The sequence below is a fragment of the Podarcis muralis genome, chromosome 7 (genome assembly GCF_964188315.1).
Source record: "Podarcis muralis chromosome 7, rPodMur119.hap1.1, whole genome shotgun sequence".
Lineage (NCBI taxonomy): Eukaryota > Metazoa > Chordata > Lepidosauria > Squamata > Lacertidae > Podarcis > Podarcis muralis.
The window spans coordinates 5,438,688-5,459,314 of NC_135661.1; the positions used below are offsets into that span (position 1 = coordinate 5,438,688).

General features: G+C 48.4%; 1 protein-coding gene across 1 annotated transcript in view; it reads left to right on the forward strand.

The window, feature by feature from the left end:
- IGSF21 (immunoglobin superfamily member 21) overlaps positions 1-20,627 on the forward strand; it is a 251,973-nt gene that overhangs the window by 190,743 nt on the left and 40,603 nt on the right. Inside the window, exon 4 of the mRNA XM_028741566.2 lies at positions 3,429-3,547. Coding sequence (XP_028597399.1) covers positions 3,429-3,547 — 119 coding nt within the window. The remainder of the gene's footprint in view (positions 1-3,428; positions 3,548-20,627) is intronic.

The window sequence follows — 20,627 nt, forward strand, 5'->3', positions numbered from 1 at the left end:
ATGGGCATTTGGTTGGTGTGAGAGCTGGATGTTGGACTAAATGGGCCATTGGCCTGATCCAGCAAGCTCTTCTCAAGTTCTTATGAAACGTTCTGCAGATCTGATCAAAGGCCCATCTAGTCCAGCATCGTGTTTTCATGCCAACTGTGGTGTACAGTCTAAAAATGCTATGGTTAAGACCTTGGAAGGTGGTGGACTCTCCTTCATTGTCTACACCGACTGGCATCAGCCCTCCAGATCTTCAAGCAGGAGACATTCCCAGTCCTACCTGAGGACTGGACCTGGGGGACCTTCTGCATGCAACACAGATGCTCTACCCGGGGCCATGTCCCTTCATTATCAAGGTACCGGTGCTTTTCAAGCTCTACACCCTGGCCAACACCTCCTCCTCTTCCTCCGTTCTCTCTCCCAGTTCTGCCCAATATATTTCTGGTCTCCTTAGCCCTCTCTCACCCTGTGCCAAGAAAGCCACCAGTTCCCTCTTCTTGTGAGGTTGTAATTGGAGTTCTGCATCTGTCCTCCTGAAACCTCGGCCTCCCCAGCGTGCCAGCATCCTTTGATTAACTCATAATATCAGGGGCCCACCAGAAGCCCGATCCCATCAATCTGTCTTTTTCCAACCAAGGAGCCCTTCATGATTGCTGTCCGTGGAGGCTCGTTCTTTAGCTCCCGTTCCAAATTGGACTCTGCGACAAGGTAGGGACACTTTGATTTTCTGTTGCTCTCCCCCTGATGGCCTTCTCTGGGCCCCCCACTACCTCTTCCCCTCCCCTCTCTTCAGACCAGTTTTTAATTTAAAGTTATGTCACATGATGAATTTAATACTGGAGCAGAGAAGTGTCAGGCGCCAGAGCATCGAGGTGAAGAGAGATCAATGCTTCTCTCAGCTTAACCCCTGCTCCCAACTTCCACAGAGAATTCTCTTGCATCCAAGAGTTTGCCCTAATTTCTCGCTCTCTCTTCTGTTTGCATTCAGAAGCCTGCAAGAGAGAGTTTCTTTCTCTGTCTCTCTCTTTTGCAAATGTTACTTGGCGAAACAGTTGCAGGTGGAGGTGGAGATGAAGAAGGGCCATGGGGGAAGAAAAGGATGTGTCTCGTGGGGGGGGACTTTCGTGTTGCATGCAGAAGGTCCCGGGTTCAATCCACAACAACATTTCCCTGCAGGGCTGGGAACATCTCTTGCCTGAAATCCTGGAAAGCTGATGCCAGTCTGTGTAGAGAACAGCAAGCTGTTGGCTGGGGTGGGGAGCTTGAAAATTGTGCACTGATACCTTGACAATGAAGACAATCCAATCCACTTTCTGGCTTACTGCAATCATGATATCATGAGCACAGCTGGGGGGGGGGAGGCAAGAGCATCTCTTGTGTTCACATCCTAAGACATTGTTGTTGTTGTTTAGTCGTTTAGTCGTGTCCGACTCTTCGTGACCCCATGGACCAGAGCACGCCGGGCACTTCTGTCTTCCTCTGCCTCCCGCAGTTTGGTCAAACTCATGCTGGTAGCTTCGAGAACACTGTCCCACCATCTCATCCTCTGTCGTCCCCTTCTCCTTGTGCCCTCCATCTTTCCCAACATCAGGGTCTTTTCCAGGGAGTCTTCTCTTCTCATGAGGTGGCCAAAGTATTGGAGCCTCAGCTTCAGGATCTGTCCTTCCAGTGAGCACTCAGGTCTTATTTCCTTAAGAATGGATAGGTTTGATTTTCTTGCAGTCCATGGGACTCTCAAGAGTCTCCTCCAGCACTATAATTCAGAAGCATCAATTCTTCGGCAATCAGCCTTCTTTATGGTCCAGCTCTCACTTCCATACATCACTACTGGGAAAACCATAGCTTTCACTATACGGACCTTTGTTTTTTAATTGTTTTTATTCAAAATTATAACAAGACATATTATCCACAAACATATCATCCTTGTTCCCCCCCCCATTTTTCCTCCCACCCCCCTCCCCCAGAAAACCCACCACCCCCCGACTTCCCTCAGTTCCAGTCTTTGGTTTCTCTAAGAATGCTGTTTTCTGCATGTTACAAAGTTGTATAGATCCTCAAACTATTTAGCTGATTATTATCAATAAAAAGTTTGTGACTGTTTGTTCACTATATGGACCTTTGTTGGCAAGGTGATGTCTCTGCTTTTTAAGATGCTGTCTAGGTTTGTCATTGCTTTCCTCCCAAGAAGCAGGCGTCTTCCGCGACTGCTGTCACTATCTGCAGTGATCATGGAGCCCAAGAAAGTAAAATCTCTCACTGCCTCCATTTCTTCTCCTTCTATTTGCCAGGAGGTGATGGGACCAGTGGCCCTGATCTTTGTTTTTTTGATGTTGAGCTTCAAACCATATTTTGCGCTCTCCTCTTTCACCCTCATTAAAAGGTTCTTTAATTCCTCCTCACTTTCTGCCATCAAGGTTGTGTCACCTGCATATCTGAGGTTGCTACACTGTAGAATTAGCTGCTGCTTTACTGGGGCTGTGCATTGCATGCAAGCTTTCGGCTTCAACTGAGTCAGGTACATGCAGCTGCAGATCACTTCGAGTCGAGTCGGATTGGTCCAGTGTGATCTGTGACTGTCAGTGAGTGTGGCATCAGGCAAGAGGGAGAAGCAGGCAGGATGCAAAAATGGCCGAGATCTTCAGGACTAAGTGTGCATCTTCCCAGGAGAAGCTAGACCTAAGCCACGTCTCTCCTTCCTGCCTGACATCTCAACATGCAGGATTAGTACCTCTGCTCAACAGCCGTTGAGGGGAGGCATTGATCCTGCAGGGTGCGGGTGCCCCTTTGTGAACAACTCCCCCTGCTTAGCAACTGCTCCCTTGTGCTCAGAGAAGCCACTCTGAGCAGCAACCAGCACCCCTAACATTTAAGAGGAATTTTGAGAATTTAAATACCCCTTTAAAAAGCCAGGGACGTGCGTGGTGCTGTGGTCTAAACCACAGAGCCTAGGACTTGCCAATCAGAAGGTCGGCATTTCAAATCCCCGCGATGGGGCGAGCTCCCATTGCTCTGTCCCTGCTCCTGCCAACCTAGCAGTTCAAAAGCATGTCAAAGTGCAAGTAGATAAATAGGTACCACTCAGGTGGGAAGGTAAATGGCATTTCTGTGCATTGCTCTGGTTCGCGAGAAGCGGCTTAGTCATGCTGGCCACATGACCCGGAAGCTGTACGCCGGCTCCCTCAGCCAACCCCAGAGTCAGCAATGACTGGACCTAACGGTCAGGGGTCCCTTTACCTTTACCTTAAAAAGCCAAAAAGCCAGCCCTGCACCCAACTTGTTTCAGGGATGGATCTGAGGTAGGGTGGGTGAACCCCAGGGGTGGCACAGGGTAAATCACCCTCCTCCGGGGACCACAGGGCAGATCGGAAGGTCCGTCCATAGCCGTATAATTTGCACTGTCTCTTCTCACCTTTGTTTTCCCCTCTTCTTTCTAATTCCAGGCTCCCTGAAGTCCGTATCTCAGACAATGGCCCCTATGAGTGCCACGTGGGGATTTACGACAGAGCAACGCGTGAGAAAGTGGTGCTAGCATCTGGAAACATCTTTCTCAACGTGATGTGTAAGTGCTGAACCCTCTTCTTAACAACTCACTAGGCACACTATTTATAGGATCGTAGAACTGTGGAGTTGAGAGGGTTATCTCGTCCGCCACCCGACAATGCAGGAATCACAGCTTAAGCATCCACAGCAGATGTTCACCCAACATCTGCTTAAAAACCTCCAAGGAAGGAGAGCCCACCACCTTCCAAGGGAGACCACCCCACTGTTGAACAACCCTTACCCTCCTAAAGTTCTTCCAAACATTTAGTTGTAATCTCCTTTCTTGTCATTTGAATCTACTGGCTTGGGTCCCACCCTCTGGAGCAGGAGAAACAAGCTTGCTCTATCTTCCATGGACCAGCCCTTCAGATGCTTGAAGATGGCTCTCCTATTGCTTCTCCATTGTCTCAGGCAGAATAGAGAGATGCCATTACTTCCCTTGATCTGGACACTAGACTTCTGTTGACTCAAACTAGAATTGCATTTGCTGTTTGGTTTATAATAATAATAATTTAATAATTTATTATTTATACCTCGCCCATCTGGCTGAGTTTCCCCAGCTGTGCGGCTCCCAATTGAGTGTTAAAAACAATACAGCATTAAATATTAAAGACTTCCTTCAGAAATATATATGTTTAGTTTCTGCTGCTGCTGAATCACACTGTTGACTTGTGTTTGGCTTGTGGTGTACTAAGAACTTGTAGATCTTTTTCGCATGCACCGCTGACAAGCCCAGGGGGTTCCCCCATCCTACATCTGTGCATCTGACTATTCCTGCCTAAGCACAGAACCTTACGTTTGTCCCTACTGAAATCCACTTTGTTAGTTTTGGCCCCGCTCTCAAATCTCTTAAGGTCACCTTCCAGCTTGTCAATACCCTCCTGGAACCATGGCATGGCCAGAACAGGACTCCAGGCAGGACAGAGTGGTGCGGTGACTTCCCTTAATCTGGCAACTGCATGCAGCTATATATGAAACGGCAATGCCTTCCTACAGCCACGGGGTTAACCTCCCCGTTAATGGTGCCAGTGCGCCGTGCCACGGGTCCAAACGCCTGTTTAAAAATAAACATAAGTTCGCTGCAGAAGCACACACCACAATACAAATACCAGCTGTTCCTTGCAGCCCTGATCCAGACCTTGTACCACAGGGAGGCTGCTGGATGGTGATGGAGTCAGCAGGTTCTGTTGTCTGTAGCCAAGAGGCCGAGCCTCCATCTTTGTCGCTTGCTCCAAGCGTGTGTGTGTGTTTGTTTGTTTGGGTGTGTGTGTGTGTGTGTGTGTGTGTGTGTGTGTGCTATTTCGGGGAGGAGGAGGACGGGTGGGTGAGCGAGATCTGTGCCAGAGAGCAGCATGGAACAGATGTTGCGATTTATATTTACTGAGCGTGGCTCCGTTTGCAGCGGAGGAACCCGGAGTTGACAAATGAGCTTCTCTGTCATTGGAGGGGGGGGGGGGAGGCTGCGCTCAGCACCAGCTGCTACCACGTTTCGTGCAGTTGCCTGTCTGTTGAAATCTTCTCAGGCCTGGAACGGTGCAGAAGGCATGTCCTACCGCCTCTCCCCCTTCCTTCCCTCTCTTCGAATCAGCAACCCTTATAACGAGGGACATTTTTTTTAAAAAAAATCCTACGTGAAGATCAGTCAAGGACGAAAGACCTGGAAATAAGGAACATAAGCAGAGCCCTGTTGTTGTTTAGTGGTTTAGCCATGTCCGACTCTTCGTGGCCCCATGGACCAGAGCACGCCAGGCACTCCTGTCTTCCACTGCCACCTGCAGTTTGGTCAAACTCATGCTGGTAGCTTCGAGAACACTGTCCAACCATCTCGTCCTCTGTCGTCCCCTTCTCCTTGTGCCCTCCATCTTTCCCAACATCTGGGTCTTTTCCAGGGTCTTCTCATGAGGTGACCAAAGTATTGGAGACTCAGCTTCAGGATCTGTCCTTCCAGTAAGCACTCAGGGCTGATTTCCTCCAGAATGGATAGGTTTGATCTTCTTGCAGTCCTTGGGACTCTCCAGAGTCTCCTCCAGCACCAGAATTCAAAAGCATCAATTCTTTGGCGATCAGCCTTCTTTATGATCCAGCTCTCACTTCCATACATCACTACTGGGAAAACCATAGCTTTCACTATATGGACCTTTGTTCGCAAGGTGATTCTCTGCTTTTTAAGATGCTGTCTAGGTTTGTCATTGCAGGATCAGGCAAAAGACCTATCTAATTGGGTATCTTGTTTCCTGCAGTAGCCATTCAAGTGGCTCCATGAAGGCCATGAGCCAGGCAGGAGAACCACAGCCCTCGCTCCCCACTCCGTTAAACATAAGAACAAGATCAACATCATCATCATTTTTTATTTGTATGCCGCCTTTCCACAGTTTTAAAAAAACAATGCTCAAGGCATAACAAGATTTACATAATTACAAAAGTCATAAACAATAAATAAACCACATCAAAATATATACAGCCAAATGGGAAACAATTTCCACATAAATCAAAATCTCAAACTAAGAATACAGCATTATTATCACAGTTTAAAATGACATACCGTATTTTTCGCTCCATAAGATGCACCTAATTTTTAGAGGAGGAAAGGGGGAAAGCCCCGTTTTGGGGGGGAATCAGCTCACAGTTGTGCAGCTTCTTTTGCAAAGGGGAAAAGCCCCCTTTTTTGAGGATCAGCTCAAAGTTGTTGAGCTTACTTTGCAAAGGGGGAAAATCCTGTTTTTATGGGGTTCAACTCACAGTTCTGCAGCTTCTTTAGGAAAAGAAAGGGAGCCATTACTACAGTTTCCAGACAGATAATCTCATCAGCCAGTCACATGTCGCTGGGGAAACAAATGGCCCCCATCTGCAGAACATTCAGCAATGGAGACCTGGGCAAGGGGCCGGAGCTGGAAAGGGAGCCAGCGATCGACTACGCATTTGCTCCATAAGACGCACAGACATTTCCCCTTACTTTTTAGGAGGAAAAAAGTGTGTCTTATGGAGCGAAAAATACGGTAGGTAAAAAATAATAGCAATTTAAACAATTTAAACAAAAACTAAACTGAACGGAGCCCTCTCTGCTCAGCAGCAGCGGTGGCAGCAGTCCTTTATAGAGCCCATCAGGCCCTGCCCTGGGCCAAGTGGTGAGTGGCAGGACTGGGGCCCCCAGGCGCTGAGCAGCGGAGTCCTCCTGGCCTTTTCCAACATCCTGTTTTCGCAGCAGCCAATCAGATGCTTGTGGAAAGCCCCAAAGTGAGACCTGGAGGGCTGTTCCATGCTCATGGGGATGAGATCTGTGGTCTGGGGCCGTACTGGATTGAATGGGACCCTCTCTCATGGCACAAGAACTCATGGCCATCCAATAAAGATGAATACGGAAAGATTCAGGAGAGATAAAAGGAAGGACTTACTCACCTAGTGGATTCACCTAGTTCAACTGTGGAACTCACTCCAGTGGGAGGCAGTGATGGCCACCGACCAAGGTGGCTTTAAAAGAGGATTAGACAAATTAATGTTTACCAGCTCCATCTGGTACGCAGGCTGAGACCCTATCTGCCCTCGGACTGTCTCGCCAGAGTGGTGCATGCTCTGGCTATCTCCCACTTGGACTATGTGGGGCTACCTTTGAAGGTGACCCGGAAACTACAACTAATCCAGAATGTGGCAGCTAGACTGGTGACTGGGAACGGCCGCCGAGACCACATAACACCAGTCTTGAAAAACCTACATTGGCTCCCAGTACGTTTCCAAGCACAATTCAAAGTGTTGGTGCTGACCTTTAAAGCCCTAAACGGCCTCAGTCCAGTACATCTGAAGGAGTGTCTCCACCCCCATCATTCAGCCCAGACACTGAGGTCCAGCACCAAGGGCCTTCTGGTGGTTCCCTCACTGCGAGAAGCCAAGTCACAGGGAACCAGGCAGAGGGCCTTCTCGGTAGTGGTGCCCGCCCTGTGGAATGCCCTTCTACCAGATGTCAAAGAGAACAACAACTACCAGACTTTTAGACGAGATCTGAAGGCAGCCCTGTTTGGGGAAGCTTTTAATGTTTGATGCATTACTGTATTTTAATATTGTGTTGGAAGCTGCCCAGAGTGACTGGGGAAACCCAGGCAGATGGGTGGGGTATAAATAAATTATTATTATTATTATTATTATTATTATTATTATTATTATTATTACTACTAATGGAGGAGAAGAGGGCTATTGATGGCTACTAGCCACAGCGGCTGTGCTCTGCTTCCACAATTGAAGGCAGCAATGCTTCTGAATACCAGTTGCTAGAGACGACAGGTGAGGAGAGAGAGCGCTCTTGTGCTTGAATCTTGCATGTACTGTAGGCTTCTCATTGGCGCATCTGGTTGGCTGCTGTGATAACAGGATGCTGGACTAGACGGGCCCTTGGCCTGATCCACCCAGCTCTTCTTATCTTCTTTTTTTAATGTTTATTTATGCATTTTCGATTTTAAAGTTTCTTCTTGTGTTCTTAAGTCCCAGGTTTACCACCCTCCCCATCTGAGAGGGTTGTGTAGGGGAGGTGGGGGGTTTGGGGGGAGGAGGAGGAGAGGAGGGCTAGCTCGTAGATTGTATGTAATTGCGGTGATGTGGGATGCATCCCAAGCCCTGGGCTTTCAGATATGAAATCAGCTTCTTAAGGAGCATTTTCTCTCGAGCGGATGACCCTTCCGTTTCTCGAGGTCTTTAAGAAAAGCCCAGTGCAGTGCGCAGCAGTATCCATGGCGACCAGCCGCCGGGCTAAACACTCTTTCTCTTCCACCCCCCCCCCACCTAACCCTTCTGTTGTTCTCTTCTTCCCATTGTAGTAATTATATCTCTGGTCAGAGTCTTCTGACAGTTACTTACTAGCTGGGAAAACATCACTCTCCTTCATTGGTCTGTAATATTTAATGGTGGCTGTGCCTCAGGCCTCAGATCTCTCATGGGCGTACTTAAGGAGATGGCTGTGAATATAGTGTCCCCACCCCCGTCTAGGTTCAGAGAGGAGCACCCCACCCCAACCCATCCCAAGGCAAGGCACCTCAGAAATTTCAAGAGTTTCAGGACCACGGAGAGCTCAGAGTGAGCTGGTTGCTCTGACTGGGAGTGAACTGAGCTCATTGGAGAAAAAGGAGGGATATGCATGCAATATGGCTAGACAGACAGACAGACAGATATAGATTAACTTTCAGATGGCATTCAGAAGCACGCCTGCTTACCCATACTGAAAAAACTTGCTGCTGGCACCCCCCTGATCTTTGGATGGAAGGATGTTTTTCACTGTAATTGCTTTTAGAATATTTCTTAATTGAAAATGCTTTTAGATGTTTTCAGTTGTGTAATTGTCTTTGGAATGTTTTGGCTGTTTTGCAACGTTTCAGCTTTGTTTTTAAATTGTGTAACTGCTTGCCACCTTAGGCTCCTTGGGAAGGACAGGGTATAATTCCTATCATTATCATCATCGTCATTAGTAGGCAGGATTTGCTTTGATGTTTTCTTGAGGCAAAAACCGGCTGTGCACCTACGAGACCTGCAGCACCTTTCCACAGTAAAACTGTGCTACTTTTGCTGTTAACTTAAAAAAATAAAAAGGCTTGTGACAGCTTTAAAGATTAACTAATTCATTGCAGCATAAGCTTTTCACGGGCCAGAACCCCCATCATCAGATGCATTTTTTTAAAAAAAATAATAATAATTAACAGAGTGACCAAGAGGTGGTGGAACTCAGGCGCTGCAACCTGTGACATTTCCATGCAAAGCCCAAATGTATACAACAGCGGGAGTGTTGCAAGAATGTGTTATTGTTAATTGCCTGCTGTGGCAAAGGGTCACAAAGCTTATCTTGTACGCATTTGAGCTTTGCATGGAAATGCCAAAGGCTGTACCTGTTATATTGCATCTTTTTTGACCCTCGGATTTAAACTCTCTTTACCAGTGGGGGGGGCAGGAGGAAGAGAGAGAGAGAGAGAGAGAGAGAGAGAGAGAGAGAGATTGCATGGACTGCAAGAAAATCAAACCTATCCATTCTGAAGGAAATCAGCCCTGAGTGCTCACTGGAAGGACAGATCCTGAAGCTGAGGCTCCAGTACTTTGGCCACCTCATGAGAAGAGAAGACTCCCTGGAAAAGACCCTGATGCTGGGAAAGATGGAGGACACAAGGAGAAGGGGACGACAGAGGACGAGATGGTTGGACAGTGTTCTTGAAGCTACCAGCATGAGTTTGACCAAACTGCGGGAGGCAGTGGAAGACAGGAGGGCCTGGCGTGCTCTGGTCCAGGGGGTCACGAAGAGACGACACGACTAAACGACTAAACAACAACAACAAGGTAGCAGTGTGGGAGAGCAGTTTCCTTCATGCCCTACTTATGGGCTTCCTGGAGCCACCTGATTGGCTACTTTGAGAACAGCAGGCTGGACTAGAGGGGCCTTTGGTCCAATCCAGCTGCAGAGCTCTTATTTTGAGTAAAGACATGGGAGGTTAGGAGCAGATTCCAGATTTTGGGGTTCATAGTTAAGTACGAACCCCATGTTTGATGTAGCAGTTTGTGGGGTGCTGCAAAATGCAGGGTTTCCACTGCTCAACGCTGCCACACACACAAAAATCCCTGCAAAATTTTGGCACAGGTTTGGAGGAAATTCCAATTTTTGCAGTTCGTAGTTAAGTTGTCTGATGCAGCTCAGCTGTTTCCTTCATGCTCTGCCTGCCTGACCTTGCCTTAAAACACCAGGGCTGCCTGATCCTGAGCCAAACCAAAGGTATTGTCAGGAATGAGCCAGCTCCAAGCGAAGGTTTGCAGGCAGATGCCAACTGCCGAAAGCAATATCAAAAGCAACACGATGGCCAGACCCTGGTCCGAAAAGCATTATAAGAAGGTTTTGGAACAAAGTCCCAATTGTAAAGTTTGCAATTCATTAGTAGATAAAGTGCACAACAAATTATTAGCAGTTAACATTTCCTCCTTGTTCGGGAGCGACTGCCCCTTCGAAAATCCCCTCTACCAAGTGCTGCACCTTGTCTGTGTGGGAGGGGATGTAAGGAGACATGTTGGTCTCCAACGTCCGACTGGGACAATAAACTAGATTGATGAGTGGACCTGCTGCCAGTAAGAGGGTGGGACTGATGGGACGGTAACCATCATTCATTGAAGGATTCCAGAGACTTCAGTTTGTGTGTTTTGAATTATTCCATAAAGTTTTCACATTGTAATTGTTTCTGGCCATCGTGTTGCTTTTCATATTGCTGACTCATATTTTGCAACACAGGGGTTTGCTTGTTTACTAACTGCAGAAAGCAGTCAAGAACAGAGAGGCTTAGCTGTTAGGTAGGCAGGGCCATCTTAAGCATATCCGGTGCTGTGGTGCAAAGATCCCTCCTATGCCCCCCCTTTCCCAGAGTTGTCGGCCTTTTTTAAGGGGGGACCCCAAAGTTGTTGACCTTTTTTAAGGAAAGGTTCCCCAGAGTTGTTGACTTTTTTTTTAAGGGAGCTGACACCACACTTACCCATTATCTCTAACAAGCCCTTAGAACAAAATGAAATGAAAAGGCAGAAGAAAATCTAATGAGAGTCCTCAATTCCAAAGCAAGACTCATTCAAGACTCAGCAGTTCTTCTAATTCATCCTCATGATTCAAATCACCATGTATCAACAAGTTTAAGCAATCACCAGTTTGCTGTTCTTTAAATAAATTGATGAAGACACAAAGAATGAAGTTCCCGGCCAATTTGTGTTTAAGTACATAGCTGACGTTTTCAAATATTGGTGTGTGGGTGGGTGGGTGGGTGGGTTTGTGTGTAAATCAGTGACATCTTGAACCTAAAAGGGATCCAAAACTTGGGTCACAAAGGCTGCAGCCCTAACCGCACTTACCTGAGAGTAAGCCCTGCTGAATCTAATAGGACCTTAAAACCCGCCCCCGTCTTTGAAGGACTTTTTGTTGGTGTTTGCTTGTTTTTAACCACTAACTAACTGCATGGAGATCATGCTCTCGAGTCCATCCTTACCTCTGAACTGAGTCCTAATGATAGTGTGCCCCCCCAGCTTTCCCCTCCCACCTCCCCAAATCTGAATGAATCCCTCCTCCACCTTTTTCCTCGACAGAAGGGGTGGGGGCGATGTTCTTGGCGCCCCTCCCTCCCCGTCCTCCCTGCCCTCTGTGCTGGGCAGCTTGAGGCTCGCTTGCCGCACGGGCTTCCTCAGCAGTCCTGCTACTGCAGCGGAGCGGGCAGGAGGGAGAAGGGCGCCATGTAGCTTTGTGTGCCGCCACTGCCGCCTCCTCTTGCAGGCAGGAAGTGAGAGAGCGTGGCTGGCTGTAGGAAAAGCCGCCGCCACCCAGCATGCCCTCGCAGCTGTTCCCTTTTGATCCTGCACTCTGGCTGCTGGGCGCCCCTGATGGGCGGGCACCTTGGCACAGGGTGCCACTAATCCTAATTAAATTTAAAAGGAGGATTTATTGCAAACACAAACAGATAGCTCCGGGCAGCTCTGACAAAGCCTTCAGCATCATTACTCAAGATGACCCTTCTGAAGACTGCTTCCGGCGTCGACAGAAGATATTGAACTTACGACCCTTATGTCTCTGCAGGCAGGCGAGAGCTGGCAGCTGCAGACTTCGGCTCTTCCTGTTCTTGATGGGCAGGCTGATAAGGCAGTAGCTGAGAGCAGGCTAGAGCACAGCCAAAGCTCACAGGAAGCACAAATAGGAGCGAATAGATTCAGAGAGAACCTCTCAGAACAGGAAGAGGTTGGAGCTGATCAACTAGGTCCGAAGAGTCGGTGAATGGGAGGGCTGCTAGATTGGAAGCAAAACAAGAGATGTAAGCGTCATAAGTTCAATATCTTCTGTAGACGCCGGAAGCAGTCTTCAGAAGGGTCATCTTGAGTAATGATGCTGAAGGCTTTGTCAGAGCCACCCGGAGCTATCTGTTTGTTTTTGCAATAAATCCTCCTTTTTAATTACCTACCCTTACTGTGTTATCAAGCTGGGAACCTGGACTCCTGACAGGTATCATCTAGCACAGCAGTATCTGCACTGACTAGAGGTGGCTCTGCCAGGGGCCCTCCCCCAGCCCTTCCTGGAACTATTGCCTGGTCCATGAATCCCTGTGAAATGTTTGCCTGTGGCGTGTGAGGCTCAGAGACTGTGCCTTGTAAATGAAGTGCACATTCTAGATATGCACAGAGGCATGGCCTTGGCATTGCTAGGATTTATAGCTCTGGAACTGAAAGCAAGGTTTAACCTGCCTTTACTCTGGGTAGAAACAAATGCCCCAATATGAACTCTGCCATTACAAATGTGGGGAGGGAGGGAGGAAAGTGGGTTGTTTGCTGTTTTGTATTATTGGGGGTCGGGAAGCAGGTGGGTCTTTTGCCAAGTAAGATGCGTGTTTAAGGGGGCATTGGCTGTTTAAAAATAAGCCATGTACATGACCTTTAGAGATAAGAACAGGTCTCTGTCTCCCACATGGCTTCCTCAGTAAAAGTCTTCAACCTTGTCGAAAGACATGGCAATAAATGAGGTCACACTTTCCCCATGGGCGGCTGTCCTCCTCCTCAGAGGCATTTGAACCTACAAATCGGCCGTAATAGAAGTGAATATATATTGGGGGAGAACAGCCTGCCGTAACCTTTAGCGAAGCCTACTACAAGGAGCACGTTCCGTCTCCGAGACAACAGTGCGTTCGCCTCTGCACACGGTGGGAAATAATTGGAGGTGCTATCTGGCCACAGGCAAATTTTGATGTGAAGCTGTACCCCTGACAAGCTGCCTGGCTGCATTTCTGGGGGCTTTTTCTTTGCATTTTGCCACTAGGAGCTGCTAAATGCCTGTCAGATGTGCTGCGCATGTGGCGCCTAGCGGTGGGAAACGAGCATTACAGTCTGCTGTTAGGTAAAGGGACCCCTGACTGTTAGGTCCAGTCGCAGACAACTCTGGGGTTGCGGCGCTCATCTCACTTTACTGGCCAAGGGAGCCGGCATACAGCTTCTGGGTAATAATAATAATAATAATAATAATAATTTATTATTTGTACCCCGCCACTCTAGGTGGCTTCCAACAAAGATTGAAAATACATTAAAATGCCACACATCAAAAACTTCCCTGAGCAGGGCTGCCTTCAGATGTCTTCTAAATGTCAGGTAGTTGTTTATCTCTTTGACATCTGATGGGAGGGCGTTCCACAGGGCGGGTGCCACTACCGAGAAGGCCCTCTGCCTGGCTCCCTGTAGCTTTGCTTCTTGCAGTGAGGGAATCGCCAGAAGGCCCTCGGCGCTGGACCTCAGTGTCTGGGCTGAACAATGGGGCTGGAGATCCTCCTTCAGATATACTGGACCGAGGCCGTATAGGGCTTTAAAGGTCAGCATCAACACTTTGAATTGTGCTCAGAAACGTACTGGGAGCCAGAGTAGGTCTTTCAGGACCAGTGTTATGTGGTCTCAGCGGTCGCTCCCAGTCACCAGTCTAGCTGCCACATTCTGGATTAGCTGTAGTTTCCGGTGACCTTCAAAGGTAGCCCCACATACAGCACATTGCAGTAGTCCAAGCAGGAGATAACTAGAGCATGCACCACTCTGGTGAGACAGTCCACAGGCCAGCATGACAAAGCCACTTCTGATGAACCAGAGCACCTCACGGAAACACCATTTACCTTCCTGCCAGAGCGGTACCTATTTATCTACTTGCACTTTGACGTGCTTTCGAACTGCTAAGTTGGCAGGAGCAGGGACCGAGCAACGGGAGCTCACCCCGTCGCGGGGATTTGAACCTCCGACCTTCTGATCGGCTAGCCCTGGGCTCAGTGGCTTAGACCACAGCACCACCCACGTCCCTATTTTACCTCTCTATTCCACTCTATTGCCTCAGATGCCACCTGGTGTCTGGGCACCACAATGTAAGAAGGATGTTGGCAAGCTGGAACACGCGCAGAGGAGGGTGACCAAGATGATCAAGGATATGGAAACCGAGCTAGATGAGGAATGGTTGAGGGAGCTGGGTATGTTTAGCCTGGAGAAGGAAAGGCTGAAGTGATGCAATAGCCATCTTCACATTGCCAAAAGCTATCAAAAAGAAGGCAGAGCCAGCTTGTTTTCTGCTGCTCCAGAGGGTAGGACACAAACCAATGAATTCAAATGACAAGGAAGGAGAATCCAACTCAACATCAGGAAGATTTTATGATGGTGAGAGCTGTTTGAGAGTAGAACAGACTCACTTAGAATCATACCTACAGGACCGCCTCTCCTGGTATGTCCCACAGAGGACCTTACGGTCTTCAAATAAAAACACCTTGGAGATCCCAGGCCACAGGGAGGTTAGGCTGGCCTCAACCAGAGCCAGGGCTTTTTTGGCCCTGGCCCCAAGCTGGTGGAACGCTCTGTCACAAGAGACCAGGGCCCTGCGGGACTTGACATCTTTCCGCAGGGCCTGCAAGACAGAGCTGTTCCACCAGGCCATTATCCTTCTGTAATCCTCATAGAACTCTAGCCCAATGGTTGCCATTAATTTGATTCTGAATTTATTTTAGAACGTCTTTTAATTAATTGATTGTGATTGTATGTAAATTGTGCTTTTTTACGGTTGTTAGCCGCTCTGAGCCCGGCTTTGGCTAGGGAGGGCAGGATATAAATCAATTTTTTTTATTTTTTTTATTTATTATAGAATTGTAGAGTTGGAAGGGTCCTCTAGTCCCACCCCCGGCAATGCAGGAATGCTGCCCACAACCATCCCTGGGTGGACTCGAACCATCAACCTTCTGATTAACAGCCAGACATGCTGACCAACTGCACCATATGAAGGTGGTAGCCTCTCTTTCCTTGGAGGTTTCTAAGTGGAGATTGCATGGCCACCTGTCAGGGGTTCTTTAACTGCAGTTCCTGCATTGCAGGGGGCAGGACTAGATTGTCTTTGGGTGCCCCTTCCAACGCGACAGCTCCGTGATTCCATAAGTGTTAGTGCTGCAGCATGCAATTCAGCTGGATATGTAGGTCAACTCGCAGGGTGGGCTGTCAGTATAAATAGAAAGTGCAGCCTCGTATCTTCGGCATTCTGAGACATGTTAAGGGGGGGGGGGTTCTTTCAAGCCAGTCCACAAATCAGGAAATGCCCATTTCCTCTTCCCCCTCCTCACTACCTCCCTGGTACTGTGAGTGTTCACAGTCATTCTCTACCACCACCCCTCTTCTCCTTCAATGGCTCTCCCTCCCTCCCACATCATCTCAATTGCCCTTGGGTTTCAAAGGAAGGCTGGTGACCCCATTCTCCCCATGCCAGCTGCCTCAGCAGGAAAAGAGAATAATTCATCCCATAATGGAAAGCCAGGTCTGGACCGAATGAGGTAATTAACCAAGGAGCTCCTGGGAGAGACCTTTCTGTCTTAAAACATCCTCATAAAATAGAGCGGGGGCCGCAGAAGTTGCACTGTGTTGAGACTTAGCCGTGCCCTTCCTGAGTTGCTTCCGCAGTGGAAGAGTCTGAAGTGCAGGATCTCACCGTGGCTGCCCCTGTGCCTATCCCAACCTCAACCCCGAATCACAGCCTGCTGCCATGATGCATACAGAGGTAGACAGAGCAGTGTTGCCCAATTCAATATCCAGTTTATTAGGACCAGTGGTCTGGGGTTTGCCCTCCTATGTGTGTGACATCATACTGGGTTCATAGGTAAAGGTAAAGGGACCCCTGACCATTAGGTCCAGTCGTGACCGACTCTGGGGTCGCAGTGCTCATCTCGCTTTATTGGCCTAGGGAGCCGGCGTACAGCTTCCGGGTCATGTGGCCAGCGTGACTAAGACGCTTCTGGCGAACCAGAGCAGTGCACGGAAACGCCGTTTACCTTCCCGCTGGAGCGGTACCTATTGATCTACTTGCACTTTGACGTGCTTTCAAACTGCTAGGTTGGCAGGAGCAGGGACCGAGCAATGGGAGCTCACCCCATCATGGGGATTCGAACCGCCGACCTTCTGATCGGCAAGTCCTAGGCTCTGTGGTTTAACCTACAGCGCCACCTGCGTCCCTACTGGGTTCATAGGGAAAGGTAAAATGACTAACCAATGGGAACCCAGGGGGCACAGTTAATTGCGTATAAGGTTTAAGCACAGAGGTTTTCTTAGGCAGTTAGAGTTGTTGAGAAGACAGTCTGGAGTTAGACGAGACAGAGAAGATAAGTCTGTGGGTTGGGCTAGTCTGGTGTGAGAGAGCGAGAGAATTTGTTAAGAGGAGTCAGTCAAACAGATGAGATAATCAGTCAGAAGGTATTAGGAAGGTATAGGACGGTAAAGAAACTACAGTTAAGATACAGTGGTACCTCAGGTTACATACGCTTCAGTTTACAGACTCCGCTAACCCAGAAATATTACTTCGGGTTAAGAACTTTGCTTCAGGATGAGAACAGAAATCGTGCTCTGGCAGCGCGGCGGCAGCAAGAGGCCCCATTAGCTAAAGTGGTGCTTCAGGTTAAGAACAGTTTCAGGTTAAGAACGGACCTTCGGAATGAATTAAGTACTTAACCCGAGGTACCACTGTACTGACAGGAATATTATCTGAGAAACCATAAACTTGTTAATGTTTGTAAAATAAACTTTTTTTATATTATTCACCTTTAACAACTGACTGGACTCAGTGTTTTACCAGAAAGTAACTGGTTGGTGGCAGCGGGGAAGCGAGCCCAGTGGTGGCACAGGGATCAATAGACCGTTAAACGTCCGGGGACCCTGTGTGATCGCCACAAGTGGATTGTCATAAAATGATAAGCTGGGGTCATTCTCTGTGCCAATATTTTGCAAACAAGAAAGCCTTGCTATCTCCTCATTGGCTTGCCGGAGTAGGGGAGAGCCATCAGTTGCCCTTCTGTTGTAGTGATTTATGTCCACTCTTCTGCTCTTTGTGGAGGGAGGAGAGAGAGTCCTGGAGTTGCTCTCCCTTCTGAACCCCCTCCACTACATTGCTGTGTTTCCATCAGGGGTGGGGCAGGTCCCAAATCTTCCTTTGGTGGAGAAAGGCGTACTCACATTGCCCATCGGCTGCTATGATCCTTGTTTCTGGATCATAGAATTGTTTCAGGGGTCAGCAAACTTTTTCAGCAGGGGGCCGGTCCACTGTCCCTCAGACCTTGTGGGGGGCCGGACTATATTTTGGAAAAAATAATAATGAACGAATTCCTATGCCCCACAAATAACCCAGAGATGCATTTTAAATAAAAGCACACATTCTACTCATGTAAAAACACGCTGATTCCCGGACAGTCCATGGGCCAGATTTAGAAGAAGATTGGGCTGGATCCGGTCCCCAGGCCTTAGTTTGCCTACCCATGAATTATAGACTTGGAAGGGACCCCATGGGTCATCTAGTCCAACCCCCTGCAATGCAGGAATCTCAGCAAAGCATCCATGATGGATGGCCATCCAACATCTGCCTAAAAACCTCTACGGAAAGAGAGTCCACCACTTCCCGAGGGAGACTGTTCCACCGTCCAAACAGCTCTTACTGCCAGAAAGTTTTTTCCTGATGTTTAGTCGGAATCTCCTTTCTTTAACTTGAAGCCATTGGTTCGAGTCCTACCCTCCAGAGCAGGAGAAAACAACCTTGCTGGGGGTTGGACTACATGACCCCTGGAGACCCCTTCCAGCTCTACAATGGTATTATTCTAGGACAGATAGTTAAATCTCACCCCAGCTATCCACCCTCAAGCATCTTTTTGCACCCAAGTGGTTTATGTACAGAGGCTCAGATTCAGCTCCTTCGTGGCTCATTCCCCTTGATTCCTCTCCTCCTCTTCCCTCCCCCCCCCCTCTCTCCCCAGCTCTGTTAATTTGTTCCTCCACTCTTTCTGCCTCCTGGCCCTGGATCCTCCATTAAATCACCTGGGAAGAAGGAGATGGCTCTCTGCCTGCAGATTAGCCCCAAAGCCCCCTATTAAAGCGGAAAACCTCCCAGGCGCTGCCTCTTGTTCAATCTCTGCAGCTTTAAACTTACAAGCCTCTTGGTAATGAGGCAAGAGGCCCAGTTGGCAAGGGGGGGGAGGGAGGCAATCTCGAGGGGGGGGGCGGAGAGGAAAGAGGGAGATCCACAGAAGCCGTATTGCCAGCTGTTTTCTGCAGCAAACGTTGAATCATAGAATTGTAGACTTGGAAGGGACCCTGAGATCATCCAGTCGCACGGTTCTCAACTTGTGGGTCCCCAGATGTTGTTGGATTACAACTCCCATCATCCCTGACCACTGGTCATGCTGGCTATGAATGATGGGAGTTGTAGTCCAACAACATCTGGGGACCCACAGGTTGAGAAACACTGATCTAGTCCAAATCTCTGCAATACAGGAATATGCAGTTGTCCCATATGGGTCTCGAACCTGCAACCTCGCCGTCATCAGCACCACGCTCTAGCCAGCTGCACTATGCAGCTGAAGGCAGGGTTTATTTTTTATTTTTTATTTTGTACGATTTATACACCGCTTCATTGCAAAAGTGAAACCCCAGCCCCTCTCCACAAAAGAGCTGACGGAACAAGAGAAAACAATAAAATTATTACTCAGGTGGCGGGGGGGGGGGGACAACAGCAGCAGTTTAAGATTTTTGAAATGATAGCAACAGATTAAAACCCTCGTCAACTTCCTTGCCTAAGCAAAAATGCTTTTGGCAGGCGCCGAAAAGACTGCAGCAAAGGCTGGATATTAACAAGCAGGGAGTTCCAAAGCGTAACTTGTTGTCGCTGGGCTCCAACAACTGCCAACATCTTCGAGCCAGAATGGGCCGTGGTCAAAGGCAGCAGGGGAGTCCAACAATGTTTGAAAGACCCCATTTGCTCTCAACTGCCCTGTACATAGGAAGTTGCCTTATACCAAGACAGACTTGGTCTATTGAGCTCAGTGTGGCGCTTTGGTCTAAACCACCGAGCCTCTTCAGCTTGCCAATTGGAAGGTTGGCGGTTCGAATCCCTGCGACGGGGTGAGCTCCCATTGCTCTGTTCCTGCTTCTGCCAACCTAGCAGCTCGAAAGCACTCCAGTGCAAGTAGATAAATAAGTACTACTGTGGCGGGAAGGCAAATGGCATTTCCGTGTGCTCTGGTTTCCGTCACAGTGTCCCATTGCGCCAGAAGCGGTTTAGTCATGCTGGCCATATGATCCGGAAAGCTGTCTGTGGACAAACGCCGGCTCCCTCAGCCTGAAAGCGAGAAGAGCGCCGCAACCCCATAGTCGCCTTTGACTGGACTTTACCTTCCAGGAGTCCTTTACCTTTACCTTTTTACCTGCTGAATAATAATAAGAACAACAACAACAATTTTATTCATTTATTCATTTATTTATTTATTTGCAGTGGTACCTCAGGTTACATATGCTTCAAGTTACATATGCTTCAGGTTACAGACTCCGCTAACCCAGAAATAGTACCTTGGGTTAAGAACTTTGCTTCAGGATGAGAACAGAAATCATGCTCCGGCGGCACAGCAGCAACAGAAGGCCCCATTAGCTAAAGTGGTGCTTCAGGTTAAGAACAGTTTCAGGTTAAGAACGGACCTCCAGAGTGAATTATGTCCTTAACCCAAGGTACCACTGTATTTGCTTGCTTGCTTGCTGCTCATCTGACTGGGTTGCCCCAGCCACTCTGGGGGGCTTCAAACAAATTAAACTCATTAAGCACAGTAAAACATCAAACATTAAAAACTTCCCTATACAGGGCTGCCTTCAGATGTCTTCCGAAAGTCAGATGGTTGCTTATTTCCTTGACATCTGTACCTGGAGACGCCACTGGGGATCGAACCTGGCTCCTTCTGCATGCAAAGCAGATGCTCTACCAACTGAGCTATGGCCCTTCCCAGGCAACCCAAGCTGAGATTGCTTTTATTTCCCTTCCCAGGGACTGTACAGAATATTTACATTTGGTTAAAGGAGTAGGGGGCTAATGCTTTCTTCAGTCGAATTTGAAGGGATTGGGTTGAGAGGTCAGTGTGGCGACGCCACGCCTGGCTTCCGAAACGAGCCCTGGAATGTTTAACGCCTGCTCATAACATTTGTAGCTGTGCAAGTTAGGAGACATTAAGAGCAATCAAATCTTATGCTTCAGGGAATAAAATCATCACCCACTGTGGATTTTCCACCTTCCCCTCCGCAGGCAACATCGCATTGCTGCATTAAAT